This window comes from Hipposideros armiger, unplaced genomic scaffold (genome assembly GCF_001890085.2).
Source record: "Hipposideros armiger isolate ML-2016 unplaced genomic scaffold, ASM189008v1 scaffold_533, whole genome shotgun sequence".
NCBI lineage: Eukaryota > Metazoa > Chordata > Mammalia > Chiroptera > Hipposideridae > Hipposideros > Hipposideros armiger.
This window is the reverse complement of record NW_017731883.1, coordinates 716,288-732,615: the sequence shown is the minus strand read 5'-3', so window position 1 is coordinate 732,615 and position 16,328 is coordinate 716,288. Positions and strand designations below refer to the sequence as shown.

The 16,328-nt window shown below is 49.1% G+C and overlaps 2 protein-coding genes across 2 annotated transcripts in view; one reads left to right on the top strand and one right to left on the bottom strand.

Moving 5' to 3' along the window:
- Positions 1–673: 673 nt before the first annotated feature.
- Positions 674–5,663, bottom strand: TMEM185B (transmembrane protein 185B). Its single transcript, XM_019668707.1, has one exon. The coding sequence runs from the start codon at positions 5,196–5,198 to the stop codon at positions 4,146–4,148; it is 1,053 nt and encodes a 350-aa protein (XP_019524252.1). The 5' UTR covers positions 5,199–5,663; the 3' UTR covers positions 674–4,145.
- A 45-nt stretch (positions 5,664–5,708) lies between these two features.
- Positions 5,709–16,328, top strand: part of RALB (RAS like proto-oncogene B) — a 94,872-nt gene continuing 84,252 nt past the window's right edge. The window contains exons 1-2 of the mRNA XM_019668709.1: positions 5,709–5,793; positions 11,823–11,914. The gene's annotated coding sequence lies outside the window, so the exon portion shown is untranslated. The remainder of the gene's footprint in view (positions 5,794–11,822; positions 11,915–16,328) is intronic.

Below are 16,328 nucleotides of genomic sequence, written 5' to 3'. Positions count from 1 at the left end.
AGTAATTTTCTTTTCTAGACCCCTTGAAGGCACAAGCACCAGCACCAGCACCCAGCACAAGGCCACAGAACCCATCATTGTTATCTTGTTCTCCGAATACCATCTCTATGTGCTGTAAATGTTAATTATTAACTATCCTTTACCTACCAATGTAAAAGAAGTAGGCCTCCTTTATGCTTTTTCTGCAATCCTAGAGACTTCCTCATTTTGCTTTCTCCCACTTCCTTCATCTATCACCAGAGGATTTCATGTACCTTCCTTATGTTTTCTCCTTTGATAATAAATGCATTAAAGGAACTGCAAAACTGCCATTCTCCAGAGCATTTTCTCAATCTGTTGAGATTTTGCTTTCAGGAATGTTCTCAAAATTTTGGCTCAGATAAACTCTTATAAAACTTTTCTATAGGCTGGACGTTCTTTCGTCAACATCCCCAAGGCTAAGGAAGATCAGTGACCTGTCCTGGGTCACCCGGCTTCCAGGGTGGATTCAAATTCCAGTCTCCTGCCCCTGAGCAGAGCTCTTTTTTTCCAAGACCTTTGTGTTTGGCTCTGGGATGGTGGAGATGAGTTCTGATAGCCACGCCTGTGTGACTTCCAAAGGCCAACATGAATGGAGGGACACAAGTCAGTCTGCACCAGACTGGATTCTTTCTGACACTCAGCACTNCATGGCAGTGGGGGTGACACCGGTGGCATTTACTACTTAGGTGGCAGTGCCATGTGGCTGCAGCATCCTCACCAATGGCCCCTGAGGTACGCCTTTGCCTGGGTTTCTGGCTACACCTTCTCTTGATCCCAGTGTGCTTGCTGAGCTGGATCGCAGCCTTCCTGTCAGGCTGTGAGCCACCTGTATCTTCCCGAGTTTCTTTTACTGAGTTGGACATGGGGACTTTCTCACGTGTGCTATCCAGACCCCTGGGGAGGGCTGGCTGAGAAGAACGGCCTCCTCCCGCATCTAGTGTGCTGCTCAGGCCTCTCTAGGCTGCTGCTTGTTTTCCAGCACCTCCTGCCCAGCTGGTTTCCCCATGCCCAGGCGTGACCTTTCCAAGGCAGCCTGCAGAGCCCCCCAGAGCAGCCCTCAGTGTAGTCCTGTCATGAAACTGTCCTGTGTGGAGCCTCCAGGGTCCTTCCAGTCTACAGAAAGGTCTGAATACAGGGTTTTCCTCATCTCACCTTAAATCCCCCGCCCCCGCCCCAGATTCCCTTCTAATTATTACAATATTAAACAATTAACTTCCAAAAATTACAGAATGTTTGTAAAACAGAGGGGAAAAATATTATTCCTTTCCCATCTTTAAAACTATCTTGTAGAACAAATAAAAGAAAAAAAAGACCCCTCCCCCAAAAAAACTATCTACCGGTGTCTTGCAACATCTGTGCAGACTGTGTCAGTTCCCTGGGTGTGGCCTGGCCCACTCCACTGAGGTTGGGTTTGATCTCATGCTTTGTCCAACGGAATGACTACACTTAACACACAGCACATGTGAGCAAGGGCCGTATTTGTGCTTGCAGGGTTTGGCGTGGCCTCTTGTGCTTCTGCCATGAGAAAGAACACGTCCCAGGGAACGCTACTCCTTCATCTGGGACTCAGAATAGAATAAGGGATGCCTGTGGAGACCTGGATCAGACCCACAGCCTGGAGTTTAACTGCTGCAGCCAACTATGTACACCCGAGAATGAAGAGTTTGTAATCATGGGCCATTGAGATTTTTGAGGTTATTCTGCAGTAAAATCTAATATATCATCATACAGGAGAAACTACAGTTACAGAATTTGACACATGCTAAATACTATGAAGTCAGAGGTGCGTGGCAATTGGGTAAACCTGCAGGCACAGCTGAGACTGTATTTTTAGACTAAACTACTTTCTACAACCTGCCACTCCACCTGTTCCTACTTAAGTGGTCTTGAGGCAGGAAAGAGGTCTGACTGCAGATGACCTACCTGGGTGAGAAAGCTTGTAATCACATTCAGACACTGGCTCTCCAATAGTAGGCCACCTTAGGGTAGAGGAGGTAAGGCAGGTCAGGTGACTATGGAAGGGGTCCATATGATTAGGAGCTTGTTCTAGGTACCAACAAGCCTCTAGCCTAACCCTGTAGCCAGGAGGAACTGGTGATCCCACTGCTGCCAACGCTGCCCTTCAATTCCTCCAGCAACCTGCTCCTCCGCTCCTAAACCTTACTGAAGAGTAAGTCCATGTCTTTGAGATATTACTGGAGGGGAGATCAGGGGACACTGGACTCCTGAAAAGAAAGATGGGCCTGAAGTTCCAAGTGAAGGTCACCATGAGGCCAGTAGCATCCTTCCACTCATCTTGCATACCTTGCTCTCGGCTTGTTCCCTCCTACAGATAGGCTGATGTGATAAGCCCTACCTTGTCACTTTTAATAGTATGTTTTGTGCACGTGGGCAGGAGCCACATTTGAATTGCTCTCCGATGGATCTGCACTTCCTAGCACCATGTCTGGCTTTAAATATTTGAGAAAATGAATGAATCCTTCCTTACGAAATGTTACATCCACTGCTGTTCAGGCCTGCTTCCCACTCTGATGGCTGGTGTAAACGGACAGCACGTGCATGTGAGCATGTGGCCTTGGCTCCATCCCAGCTGACTATAGTGAGCTGCACCATCCTCAGGCTTTCAGGTACTCAGGTGCCCGAAGCTTGGCTTTTGTTGCTAGCATGCTCCCTCACCAGGTAATTTATTTCCTTCATTCATATGGAGCCCAATTTAGATCATTTTTACTAAATTGCTAATAAAAATGAACTCCCTCGTCTTTTTCCCAGTAATAATATCAATACTCTTTTTTATTTTAACCTCCTTTTGAAAGTATTTATTTGTTCTCAGTCAGAATATTATGCTCCCAGGATCTGATTTTTGCCCTTCTGATTCCCTGGTGTACCACCAGTACCTAAAGAAACACTGTATTTATTTTTAACAAAAACAAAAGCCTGAACTATTATTTCCCTGTTGCTGACAGATCAAAAAATTTGGACCTTAAAATAATATCTGGCCCTGTTGGCTATCTTTGGTTAAGGCCACTCTCTCCAGCTTCCCAATGACATATTAATACTTGATATTATAGCCAACTAATACTCTTAAGATTTTTAGAAATGGACAAACCACTTGTTGCTTAGTTCGGTTGTTCCTGAAGAGATGTTACTACCTGTGTGGAAAAATTCACGGTGATAATTGTCACTTTATGGCTTGGTACCACACTAGAGCATGTCACCTGTTCCCAAAGGATGGTGGCTCCTTCTAAAAAAGACCTTAAAATTGTGCAGACCAAGTCATCTAACACCTGAATATTAAGATTATTGGGATTTTCAGTCCCTATATTCATGCCTACTACTTCCGAGAGACCCTACACTGGGTACATATTAAAGTTTTAAGCAATCTTTAAGGACATCTGCAATAGACATATATTTTCACATATAAACTTAAAAAAATACTTTAACAATACATTGTACTGCATAGAACTAGAAATCAACATATTACATTGCTAAAATATTCATATAAATATCATATATGCATGAATTCACTGCATTAGAAAAATTCACCTATTAGGCTATCAAAGACCAGTTATCAGTAAAGCCCAAAGAAAACCTATTTTAACAGCAGGAACGCTAAAAATAACAACTATGAGGTTTATAAACTAATGGTAGGAGAGAGAATTCTTTACATTTGCTATTATGTCACAACAGGCACAATCTGATATACAATTTTAGGCTAGCACTGTATAAAAATACTTTTTAAAAAAACAATACTTTTGATAGGTGTAGTACCACTTAAAAAACACTCCAACTGTGTAGTTATTTCACTTGAGGATCTAGCAAAACAATTCAACTTACTGCTCCCAGCTAGCTCTTTAAACAGCAACCTGGAAAGCAAGTTCTCTCACACATCACCCCGCCCCCCGCCCCCATAACCATATATTCAAATAACCGCCTACATCTATGGATCGCATACTGATGAGTCACTGATAGGCATCAATCTCCAACAAGGTGTGAGATGGCTGTGTTTGGAGCCTGTTTTCCGTTCCAGGTTTGGGATGGATGAAAAAAGAGGCAAATGCAAGGTAGATTTTGGGTGTGTGTGTATGCTTTCTATTCCATATATGGGCACTACCGAGAAGACAAGTTTAATCTGGCATATCAATATTTAACTTGGGAGGTGGGGGTACATACTTTCCAGGGCTCTGGGTTATAACTACCCTGGCCTTCTTTCCAAACATTGGAGCAATTTTTGGAGCATCTGGAACAGCTGTTTCTTCAGCATCTTCACTATCTTCATGATGTAGGTCATATGAAATGTTCCCATATTCTCTTAAAAATGGGAAAATTTCAAGCAGGAACTGACAGAAATCTCTGCGGATACCAAACCACCAATGGTTGCCCCCTTTTCGCCTAAATGTTGTGGCCATTAAAGTTATTAATGAAAGCCAAAGGGGGACAAATATGGAAATGTAAGAGAATGTATTGTGGCCATCCAATCTGTGAACTAGCAGAATCTCAAAAGTGAGTAGGGGCACGACAATCGTTATCCAGCTGATGGCCATGGTCACGTGTGTTCGGCGCTGTTCGGCAACCACATCCAGAGACCGCAGGAACAGGAGAGACCAGACAATGTAATAGAGGACGACCAGGCAGAGGAACGACATGAGGATCCAGAGGGGCACGAACACCACCAGCCACGGCCAGTGAATAATCCTGTCCAGCCTTAGGGCGATGAAGATGAACTGCAGGATGTTGACAGAGCACAGGATCTCCAGTTCGAGCGACCTGTCGTGTCGAAAGCCCCACACGCAGGCAGCCACGGACACAGGCGATACGAAGAAGAGTGGCATGAAGACCAGCAGCCAGAAGTGGGTCCCTCTCTCCACCCTGTCGCAGACCAGGACTTCGAACATGAGCAGCAGCAGGTGGATGCCCACAGCGATCAACATGGCTTTGAACTCGACGCAGGACTCTCCCTCCGTGCGGTAGCGAGGGTTGCGGGCCCAAACGCCCGCACCCACCGAGGCACCTGCGATGACAAGAAGCTTCCACAGCCATATGGGGGCGAAGACGGCCCAGTAGCTCCACTGGATGATGCCGTCCAGGCGGAGGGGCAGCAGAACCGAGAAGAGCAGCAGGCAGGCGTAGATGAGGAACTTACTCGGGTTGAAGTCCTGGAACAAGCCCCTGGGGTTCATGGCGAAGCCTCTGCTCGCCCACCCTGGCCTGCTGCTCAGCTCTGCTGGGCGCCCGCAGCCTCCCGCACCCGGCCTGGGTCGGCTCTAGGTGGGCAGTGGCCCCGGGTGGCCAGGCCTAGGTTGCGACTCGCCGCGAGAGGCCCGAGCACGTGCGCGCGCGGTCACGTGGACCGGCCGGAAACGCGGTGGGGCGTGGTGTGCGGGCCCGCGCTCTCCCAGCTGCCCCCGCCGGGTCCCGGGCCCCGGGTGGGGGGCGGTGTAGAGCAGCGGGGCGCTGCTTTGGCCCCGCAGCCGCCCGCTTTTACTCCGTACCCATTTGGAAAGCAGTTACTGCGTGTGGCGCCGGGACGGACCAGGGCGGGGGGCTCCGGCTCGGGGCCTGCTGACTCCACAGTCGGCCCGTTGGCAGCGAGCGGCCCGCGACCTCGGGCGAACGCTTCCTGGAGGTGTCGGGAGCAGGGAAGCGGGAGTGAGCTCACATCCTCCCGGCTGGCCCAGGGGCGGGGCCCAGGCGGGCCGGAAGCCGGTGGGGGCGCGGCCCGCTGCGGGTGCCCTACCCTCGCTCGCAACCGACCCAGGGTCTGGGGCGCCCGCGGTGAGGCTCCAGCGCCGGGAGGAGGGAGGAGGGAAAGGCGCGGGCACGCGCGAAGGCTGTGGCTGTACGAGTGTGGGAGTTTGTGAGCGAGCGAGTGGGTGCCGGTAACAGTGCACAGGGCAGGCGTGCCTGTGTGAAAGCGCGCGCGCGCGCGTGCGTGTGTGTGCGTGCGCGTGCGCGCCCGCCCAGTGAGGCGGTGGGTTTGTCCTTGTGCATTAGGTGTGTGGAGTCGTAGGGTGCACGCGGTAGGTTGGCGGGTTTTGCCTGGAACAAATGGCTTCCAGGGCTGGACTCCCCCCGGTGGGACAGCAGACAGTTCCCAGGCTGCCTGTGAAATGGCTGAGGCAGAGCACCTAGGAGGCCACGGTGTTTATAGCTACCCCTTTCACCCCAGACGTGGACAGGGGGTGCCGGGGAAGGTGTTTGACCCCGCAGGGCCCCTAAGGAAAGTCCGGGGGAAACTGGACGCAAACAGCAGATGCTTCCTGCCCCCGGTCACCCAGCAGGTTAGGACTCATATTCAGGGCTCCCGACTTTAAGTCCCTAATCCTCATTTTGACTTATTTGGCCCTGCCCCAGTCAGATGCTCACAGAACAATGTTGGGAAACGGGCACTGGACCAGAGGTCAAGAAATTTGGGTACTAGTCCAGGTCCTTCCACATAAGCAGCAGAAAAACGTGGGCAAATTCACCCCCTTCTGTTGTGGCCTCAGTTTCCTGGGCTGTTAAGTTGGGGCCTGGCCTGAGTGGTCTCCAAGGGCCAGCAGGGCTGCAGCAGTTCTGTGATGGCCAGCAGGGCACCCCTGTCTGGCCAGCAGGGCAGACCCTGGAGGACTCCTCCACTCTTTCCATGCTCAGTGGAGCCCTGGTTGCTCGTCCTTCCTGCCTTTTGTGCCCCACCCGTCCCATGCAGTCCGGTGCCCTGCAGTGGGTATGGAATGCCGACAGTAGTGAGCACTGAGGGGGAGGCCATCAGAGGAATGGTGTCTGGTGTCAGTCTCCATAAGATAACAAACAAGGAAGGGCTTCCCGAGAGAGAAGGGGGGGCCTGTTTCCAGACCCAGGAGCTGGCCTTCCCCAGCCAGCATCAACAGGAAGTTCAGAAATCATGGTGTGGGGTGGACAGCCCCCGCCCTAATAGATCTCCCTGCAACTTCACTGGCTTCCAACTCAGCTGGAGGCAGTTGAGTAGTCCTGGGGAAAGGACTCCCTGCTGAGTGAGGGTTCAGATCTCATAGATGTGTGTTTCTGAAGAACCCCTTGGGGGCCATTGTGAGAAGAATGTTAGCCAAGTATGGCTCTAGCCCTCCTTCCTTAACCCCTTTCTCCCAGCCAGAGTTGCTCTAGTTAGGTTTTTCTTTTACTGTTTCCTTTCAAGAAGGGATTTGTCAGCGAAAAAAATGGTTAAAATTCAAAATTCCTGTACCAGTCCAACTATGAAAAGGGCTAATAAAAGCACACAGGATTGTTTTGAGGATTAGATAATTAATACACGGAAAGCACTTTGTATTTAAAGAAATGGGAGCTATTACTATGACCGCATTGGGAGAGTAAAGCCTGGGGAGGAGAGGGCAGCTCTTCAGGGAGGCAGTGGCAAAGCCAGGTCCTCTGGACCCTGTTGGAACAGTCAGATCCTCCCCAGTCTCCTTCCTGTAGCCACATGACCGCGGGGCCTCTGCTGCCTGCTCTGTGGCAAACAGGAGTTTGGAGTGTGTTTCTCATCTATAGAGCTCCTCACTTAAGACAAGTGCTTGGTTCTCTTCCTCCAGGAAGGGGGACTTAAGGTGACCTGGCATGATGCAGTGTGCTCTTGCTGCCCCACTGCAGAGGGAGGTTAGAGCCTGCTTCCGGGTTTGTGCCAAGGCCACGGGTGGAGAGGGCTGCTGTCTGCCGTCCCTCTGCTGGCTTTCCTCGGTTCACAGACCTGGACCCAGTTCTGTACACTGGACACCCTCCTTTGCTGTTTTCCCTGGTGTGGTCAGTTTCTTAGGGACCTGCCTTTGTCTTTACAATTACCTTTAAAGCTCATATGGATTGTTTGCTAATAGCCAGGTGCTGACTACACAGCTGCCCTGTGAGGCTGGTACACAAATTACAGTGTCAGTTCACTGATTTACAGAGGGGATGTGGGGACTCCAGTCCACCGGCACAGGCCTGCCTGTCCCCAGAGTCGGGGTGCGTGGGCTTCTTAGATGTGTCCCCACTGCCTACCATCCTCAGTTCCAACTCCCTTTTCTGACCTGAGAGGCCCTCCTGAGCTGGCCCTCACACACCTGCTGGCCAAGTCCCTTTCCTGTGGTCTCCTGTCAATCTGCCAACCTCCTCCTGAATGTGCCAGATGTAGTCTCCACATTCATGGCCCTGCTGTTTTCTACTCAGAGGTGGCCCACCCCCACCTAGCCCCTGTCCTTCCTGGACCATCAAGACCCATGACAGGGTCTTAGGCCCTGGGAAACCTGCTCAACCCCTGGTGGACTGATGACCCCGGTCTGACCTCCCACAGCATCAGGGCTTTTTTCCTGTCACAGACTCATTTCACTGAGTTGAGTCTGTTTGGCCATCTTTCTCTCCTTGAGATTTGAGTTCTAGACCACCAGCCAGTGCTTATAACAAGTGCTTGAGAAATGTTGCTGGAGGGAATGTATGAATTAATTTGACCCTACTTATGACTGCAGTGCTCCTGTCCCAGGTCCAGTGGTTCCCTTCCTCCCTCCCTTCTCTGACTAGTGTGGAACCAACGGCTGAACTCAGTCTTCTCACCTCCACCATCCCAAGTCCTGTGCCATCCACTCCCTGGCCAGGGTGATCTGTCTACACATAGCCCGTGTATTAACTATTAGATTCCAATTGCTGCTGTAACAAACTGCCACAAATTTAGCAGCTTAAAACAATGCCCACTTATTATCTCACAGTTTGTGTAAGTCAGTTGGCACAGGATGGCTCAGCTGGTTCTCTGCTTGAGACCCCCAAAGCCAGCATCACGGTGTCCACAGCATTGCATCTCCTTCTGGAGGCTCCTGTGGTGAGTCCGCTTCCAGGTTCATTTAGTTTCTTGGCAGAATTCAGTTGCGTGGAGTTGTAGGGATGAGGTTCCCATTTCCTTGCTAGCTGTCATCTGAGGGTCATTCTCAGCCATCTGAATTTCCTGGCTTCTGGCCCCCTTCAAACTCACCAATGGTGGGTGGATTCCTTCTCACGCTTTTAAAGCTCTCCAACTGACCCTTCTGTGCATCTCATCTGCTTTTTCTGTTTTTAAGAGCTCATGTGATTACATCAGGCCCCGCCAGATAATCCAGGATAATCTCTATTTTAAGATCAGCCTGTTAGTAACTTGAATTCTGTCTACAAGTCTCCTCACAGTAGTACCTGGATTAGTGTTTGACTGGACAACCAGGGGACGGGTGGGGATGCTGAGGCATCTTCAGCATTCTGCTCAGTACCAGGTGTCAGGCCCAGCACGGCTATTCCTACTCTGAGCGAGGAGACAGCCGGCTCCAGGAGGGGCTACTGCACTGAGAGAGCCCGGCTTTCCAGAGGGAGCTTTTGCCTGAGTGCTCTCCATACACAGACCAGGGTGACAGCACTGGTTTCCCAGGTTGCCCTTGCTGACCCCTGGGCGTTCATCCGGTCAGCAGGCCAGTGGAACCTGGGTGGGAGTCAAGATTTGGCCACAGTCCCCCGGTCCCAGGAGATAGGACCCCTTGCTGAATGTCCTTTGGCTGGCTTGGGCAGGGGGTGACCTGTACAGAAAGCCTAGGGACATCTTCTCTTGCAGACCTAGTTGTGGATTTCTTTTCCATTAGCCCACCTGGCCCTTCGTGTCAGTCTCAGCACCCATAGTCACCCCTTGGCCCCTAGTCCCTAAATGCAGCAGGCTCTCCCCTCTGCTTAGAGTAGCCTCCTCCCTGCTCTCCCTGCCTCCCCCACCACCAACATACCTCTCTACACTCTCCTCAGCATCGCAGTGGGCCCAGGGGCACAGACTCTGAGATCCCCAGTCCAAGGTGCAAGTGTGGGCGCTGCCGTCTCCAAGTTCTGTGACCTTGGCAAGTAACGGAGCCTCTGGCCCCATCTGTGAGATAGAGATAACCTCACAGAATTGTGAGGGTAAAGGAAACAATGTATGAAAACCCAGAATATGCACAATTATCCCGTCCTGTTGGTGGCTGTTGTTACTGTCTTTGCAGTACCTTCCTTCCGGAAGCCTGTCTTCCCGCAGGGTGTTGTGATCCTCTGCTCCTCTGGCTGTCCCAGGAACGTGGTGACTCTCCCAAGGGCAGGGCCCCATCTTGCATCTCTGTATCCGCAGTTTCTAGCACAGGCTCCTACGTAGTAAATGTATCTGGGAAAGCAGAGGCAGGCAGGAAGGTTGAAGCTGACGTGGCATCTTTTTCCTGTGCTGAGCAGCAGAACAAGTCAGCTTGGGTAGACAGAGCAGTTTGTCTAAAGCCAGTAGGTCTCGAGTTTGCAGGGGGGTGTCACTGGGTTTGAACGGGGACCTCCTGGAGAGTGCCAGCCCCTCATGCGCACTGAGCTCAATATTGCAAAGTACTGTGTCATCTGAAGCTAACTGAGAGGCTGTGGTGACAAAGGCACTCACCTCATTTCACAGATGGGGAAAATACATGGAATGAGGCCCAACACCATGACCATGGCATTCTGCTAAACTCACAGCTGCATCTTTCTACTGAGCCCTGCTGTTGGTTTATCTGGTATCCTGGCCCTGTTCACCAGCTCAGTCCAGGGTGGATGGCCCCGTTGATGAGCCAGACTCTGGTTGGGACCCTTTGAGACTTAGCAGCATTTCCTTAATTCACGTGTTTATTTAACAAACTTGTGTCAGGCATCTACCCTGTGCCCCAGACCCTGTCCTCACTCAGGATGCAGCAGTGAACAGTTCTTACAGTTTCTTCCACGCGGCCCCTTCTCTGGTCAGCTGTCACTTCCAAGATGCCCTTCCTGACCACCTCACCTGAAGTCGTCTCTGTCCCTACTTATGTCACTCCGTTCTATTTCTCCTGTTTCCGATATGGTGACTAAATACACGCTCACTTTAGGACAATCTGGTAAATGCAGAGTCATTTAAAGGAAAAAAAGCTTTAGTCTTACCACCTACAAAAAAATCACTTAACATTTTAATGCAGCTTCTTCCAATTGGTTGCCTCTCCAAAGATATGTCATTGTCACATACCGTTTTACTCTCCTTTTTGCTTAACATTAATTGTAAGACTTGCTTATTTTCACATTTTAGCATCTCTGGATCTTACACTGCACAAGATGGTGTTTTACAGGCACTGGCAGCCTGTGTTGAAATTCAGCTTTTCGAAAGGGAGTTTGTGTTTACTTCTGACAGTCACCTACTACTGCCAACTAGAGAGGACTTTACATTAAATTCAGTTACAGCACTTGTTGAGGTGTTTTCAGACCATGTCTGTAGTGCAAATTCAGGCTCCAACCTGTGTGAATACAGATTTGTTCACGTTCTCCAGGCAATTTTGTTCCCTCTCTGTACCAAGGGCCAAGGTTGAGACACGATTGTTGTGATTGTTGCCTGAGGAGTGTTTGTCATTCCTGTTACACAGAGGGAATAACCCTTTGGGGTCCAGCTTTCTCAGTTGCCTCATATTAGATAATCCATTCTGGGTATTTTTTCTTTCCTCATGGTATATCTTACAGGTGTCTTAAGTGTGATGCAATACCATAACTATTATAGAAACATTTTCAGAGTACCATAAACACATGTGAGCATCTTTTTAATGGCCACACAATATTACATCACAGGGTTGTCCAATGCTTTACTCACTCATTCCCTTGCTGTGTATTGGGGTTGTTTCTGGTCTTTCCTGAGATGAGGAACATGGGCTTTCTTACTACACACAGCTTCTTTCTCATTCAGATGATTTCTTTAGGGTAGGTAATTCCCAGAAATTGAGCTGCTGGGTTGAAGGGATGAATCTTCTCAAGACCCTTGATGCATAAAAGCCTATTGTTTTTAGAGGTTGATTATTTTTCTTCTGTGTTCTTTGCAGAGACGGAGTTGGTGCCACCAAAGTTGGGGTGTGAATTTGCCTCTACTGACAGCACCTGGTTGAGTGGTTTTGGTCTAGAAAACTCCACAAAGGTAAAGAGTTCACGTTAACGAGGTAAAAAGGCTAAATCAGAAGTAGACTTCAAGTATAGGGCTGCATAAGATTAAAAGTCAGCTAAAAACTAGGACTGGTTTTGACATGTGTGAGTGCATGTGTGGGGTCAGTGGTTTATTTGTGGTCGATCAGAATAACCTGCAAAGGTTATGAACCCATCAACTGAGCACTGGGATCATTTAATTTTAGGCATTCAAATATAGTTAAATATTTTTCATTCAAACTAATTTTTTTGTGGGTATGGGTGGGAAGCTTCCTGAATTATGAAATATTGTTTAATGGTAGGCAGCAGCATCAATTGTTTGTGTTTATATTGGCATTACTAAAATATTTTGAGCAGTTTGCATGGGTAATTTAAGCTTTTGTCCCAATTCTTGTTTGCACTATTAATTAACTCAGCAAAAGATGTTTTTTATTGCACAAAGGAAACCCTCAGTCCGGCTCTCCCCTGGATTTGCCATAAATTCTGAGATAGTGTAATGTGGATGGATGATGAGTTTCCTGGGGCAGAAGCAGACATTTGTAAAATTTTCATCCTAATTTCATTCTGGGTTGCCTTTCATTCTTTTATGGACAGATGCAAAGTGGCAAATAATAACAAACAAGAGCAAATAAACATAAATTTAACATCTCTGTGTGTCATTAGAGCCAGGCCCTGGAGTTTCCCCATGAACAGCATGGGGCTCTTGCCTGTAAGGGGCTGTCAGTTGGTCTGGCAATGCAGGAGACAGCTCAACATGGGGACAGAGGGGTCACAGGATAGTGACACTCCCTGTGTCATGTCTTCCATGGCTTCTCATTGCTCAGGACAAAATTCACATGCCTTACCTTGCCCTTCAAGGCCCTGGTTGACTGGCCTCAGCCCATCTTTTGGGCCTCATGTCTTGTGGCCAAACCAGCTTGTTTCTGTTCCTCAAAACCCCAGACCCCTTGCTTGCCTCAGGGGTAGGCATCGATTTGTGAGTTTGGGCAGATGCCTTTACGGAGAGATACAACTTGGAGAGCCCCAGGTGCCCATGCACATGCTTGGAGCCATTCATTCGTTACTCACCTGTTGTAGCCAGACTGTGTACTAGGACCCGGCACTTGCTAGGCCCTGTGGCCTCTGTCCCCAAGGACGGGTGACTCTGCTATACAGCCAAAAGGCACAAACACAAAACACTGAACAATCCTGGAAGAGCCAGAGAACAAACCAGAGGTCACTGGGCTGAAACCAATTAAGAGTCAACTAAAAACTAGAAAAAAGAAGCATTGGAAATAAGCTGTAGGGTGAAGATTGGACCGGCTGGGTGATCGGGGAGAAGGCTGCGCTATTGGCTGTAACAGACTCTAGAATAGATCAATGATGAAAGGGACCCTGGTGTGTTTAAGCATGAGCCATAGAAGGGACCACCTGGATTCAAATCCCAGCACTGTCATTTAACCAGCTTTGTGGCCTTGACCATGACTCAGCCTCTCTGAGGCTAGGTTTTTTTCATCTGTAAATGGGGATAATAATATCTGCTTCACAGGATAGAGGTGAGATAATAGAGATATAGGGCCTGGCACATTTTGTAGATGATCAACATACAAGTGCGTACATTCTTCCTTATCCTCTCTTCCGTCTCTCTTGTTCCCTTCTCATCCCCTCCCCTCTCCTGCTCTCCCCTTCTCTCTCTCTCTTATAGTGTTCTGCCGCTGGAGAGAAGAATGCCTGGCAGGGAGGGAAGGGGGGCTTATAACTAAAGGAGTCTGATGGGTTATAACTAAAGGAGAACTTAAAACATAACTAAAATAAATAACCCAGGTGACTGACACTTGTCCACCATGGGCCCAGTTCTGCTTTAGAAATTAAAAGGGCTGTGTGGATCAGGGGTCTCCAAATGGAGCACTGCTGGCTAAACACCGGCAGACCCCTGGGCCTTAGCCCAGACTCACCAAAACAGAGTGCTTGGGACTGGGGTCCAGATCCAAAAGACTTTAAAACTCCCAGGTGTGCAGCCAGATTTCAGAACCTGCAGCCCGATGGCCCCTGACCAGACTTTCGCCCTGACAGTTTGTGTTTCTCTCCCCATTAAATGCCCCGTGCTGCTGTGGGAGGCCTTGTATGAGTGTGCCTGGTCCAGAGCTCACCTTCCACTTTCATCAGAGCTAGGAAGTTCCTTTGGTGCTGACTCATGCTACGCAACCGCAGCTGGGACTAGGTCTAGAACTGAATCTTGAACCTGTCCAGTGCCCTTCTCTGGAGGTCGTCTGCGAGGAGATGAGACAGCTGACCTCTGAGACCTGGGATGCTATCTCAACACACACCAGATGATTCTAAACTGAAAACCAGTCTTTGAAGCTGTAGTTGCATTATAGGATTAAAACCTAGACCAAGAAATCCCTTCCTTCTCTTGTAATAGCTTCCTGTCCAAGAAAGAAAATGAAATTCTGCGGGGCTCCTGCTGGGCTTAGATTTTTCTCTCGTAAGAACATAAAAATTATTTACCATTGCTGAGGCTCGTTCCTAATTGCCCAAAACAGCGATAAATTCCTGACCTTATCTAGGGAGCTTTTAATTTGGTGAAATACTGTTCAGAAAATGAATTTCTATTGTAAATGCACCATCACCAGATTTCCCCATGAAGATGGGTAATTTCTGAACTCCAAGTGTTTTATAGAGCAGGGCGGTTGAAGAAAGAGATTTTACTTTATAGTTTCTAAATGGGTGATTTAAAAACTCTGTAAAAATGGTTTATGACCATTAGTACACAACAACAGATGTATTAGTAAAGGGGAACGTCATAAATTATATAGTGAGGGTAGGGAGGTTTTGGGGTGTGTGGGGAGCAGAGGTGCAAAGAACACCTAGGAATTGCTTTTAATAAACAGAAAAACCAGGGACACATTTAGAAGTAAATAGAGGGCCCAGTTTTCCCCTTTTGGGCTGAAGGGGGCTTCGGAAGGGGGAGGCAAGAAAACAGTTTTTGGTATTCAGTAGAATAATGATGACAATGGCAATGATACAGTTCGAAGAGCTACCGTTTATTTCGCATGGTGTTTGGGGCAGGAGGTTTGCCCTCATTACAGGGGAGAGATGGAGGCTCACAGAGGCGCCTGCCTGAAGGCACAGAGCCCAGATCTGAGCCCAGGTGTCCCTGCCCTGCACCACCCTCATCTCCACAATAGTGTGGGGAATGAGATGGAACTATATCTACGCTAATGCTCAACTTGGATATACATCTAGGAAAAACCCTGGAGGGTTCCTGTCTAACAGCAGGTTCGAAGTTGTTTTGAAAGAATTATTTCCTAACTAACCAATTTCCAACCATTTCAAAGATGTGTGTATTGACCTTGGGTGAATAGAGAGGTGAGTGGATGAAAGGCCCCTTTCTGATGCACTAATTTAGGTGGTTCTGGGAATAGGATTTTGGAAAGATGGCAGGAGGGGATTTTGTCCCGCCTGAGCATGAGGTTGCTGTATGGCCTTGCTCACCCAGCACAGCCACCAGGAGTGGCAAGTTGGGTGAGGCCAGTGGCCAGGTGACAGGGCAGTGAGGGGGTGACACACTCCTGAGCAGCTGGTTTCCTCCTTTCCTTGAGACCTGGGGCAGTGTTGGAATTCACGTTTCTCTCATAGATAGAACAAAGCCAACCCGCAGATCCTGAGTGCTTCCATGAGCAGGGTTCTGCAGTAGCTGCTGTGCTGTCCTAATCTTTTGGTGTAGAAACTTGGATGAAATCACCAGTACATTTCTTTCCTTGGTCCACCCACCTGAACATGGGGATCAAACGAGATATGGTGGAGAGAACAAGAGCATTAGGCTCAGGTTGGGTCTGGCATCAGGCGGTTTCCTTCTCCCTAAAAACAGATACCTCTGCAGAGCTGGCAAGGGCATCGTTTTAGGTGCTTCTTCCAGGTCCCTGGTACACTAGTGCATGCCCCCAGCTTTCTTGTCCTGCCCTCTGTTTGCTGGCAAGGCTGCCTTCTGGCCTAGTGCTCTTGGGGGCGGCTTCTCACTTGTGTTTGCCATGCAGAGTGGTGAGTTAAAGCCTGGGTTTTCTGCGTGGCAGCCCTGCTCTGGATCCCACCTCTGCTGCTTACTTGCTGCGAGCTCTTAGGCAAACAGCTCAGTCCTTGCACCTCCGTTTTCTTTTACTGTGTAAAGTGGGTGATGCTAGAACCCACCCTGAGGGTTGCTGTGGGCCTGGTGGAGTGCAGGCTGGGGAAGTGAGGATCAGTGCTGGCATATGGGAAGCCTTCCATGCCTGGAGCCGCTCTCCAGATTAGAAAGCCTTACCGTCTTTAATCTTTATCCACTGATTCCCATGGACAGAGTTTGGGGAATGCTGACTGCCAGCTGCAATGCTCCCTCACCAACTTGATCCCTTTCTTTCTCAGATTAGAAAGGGGTCTTCCTGAGGCTGCCC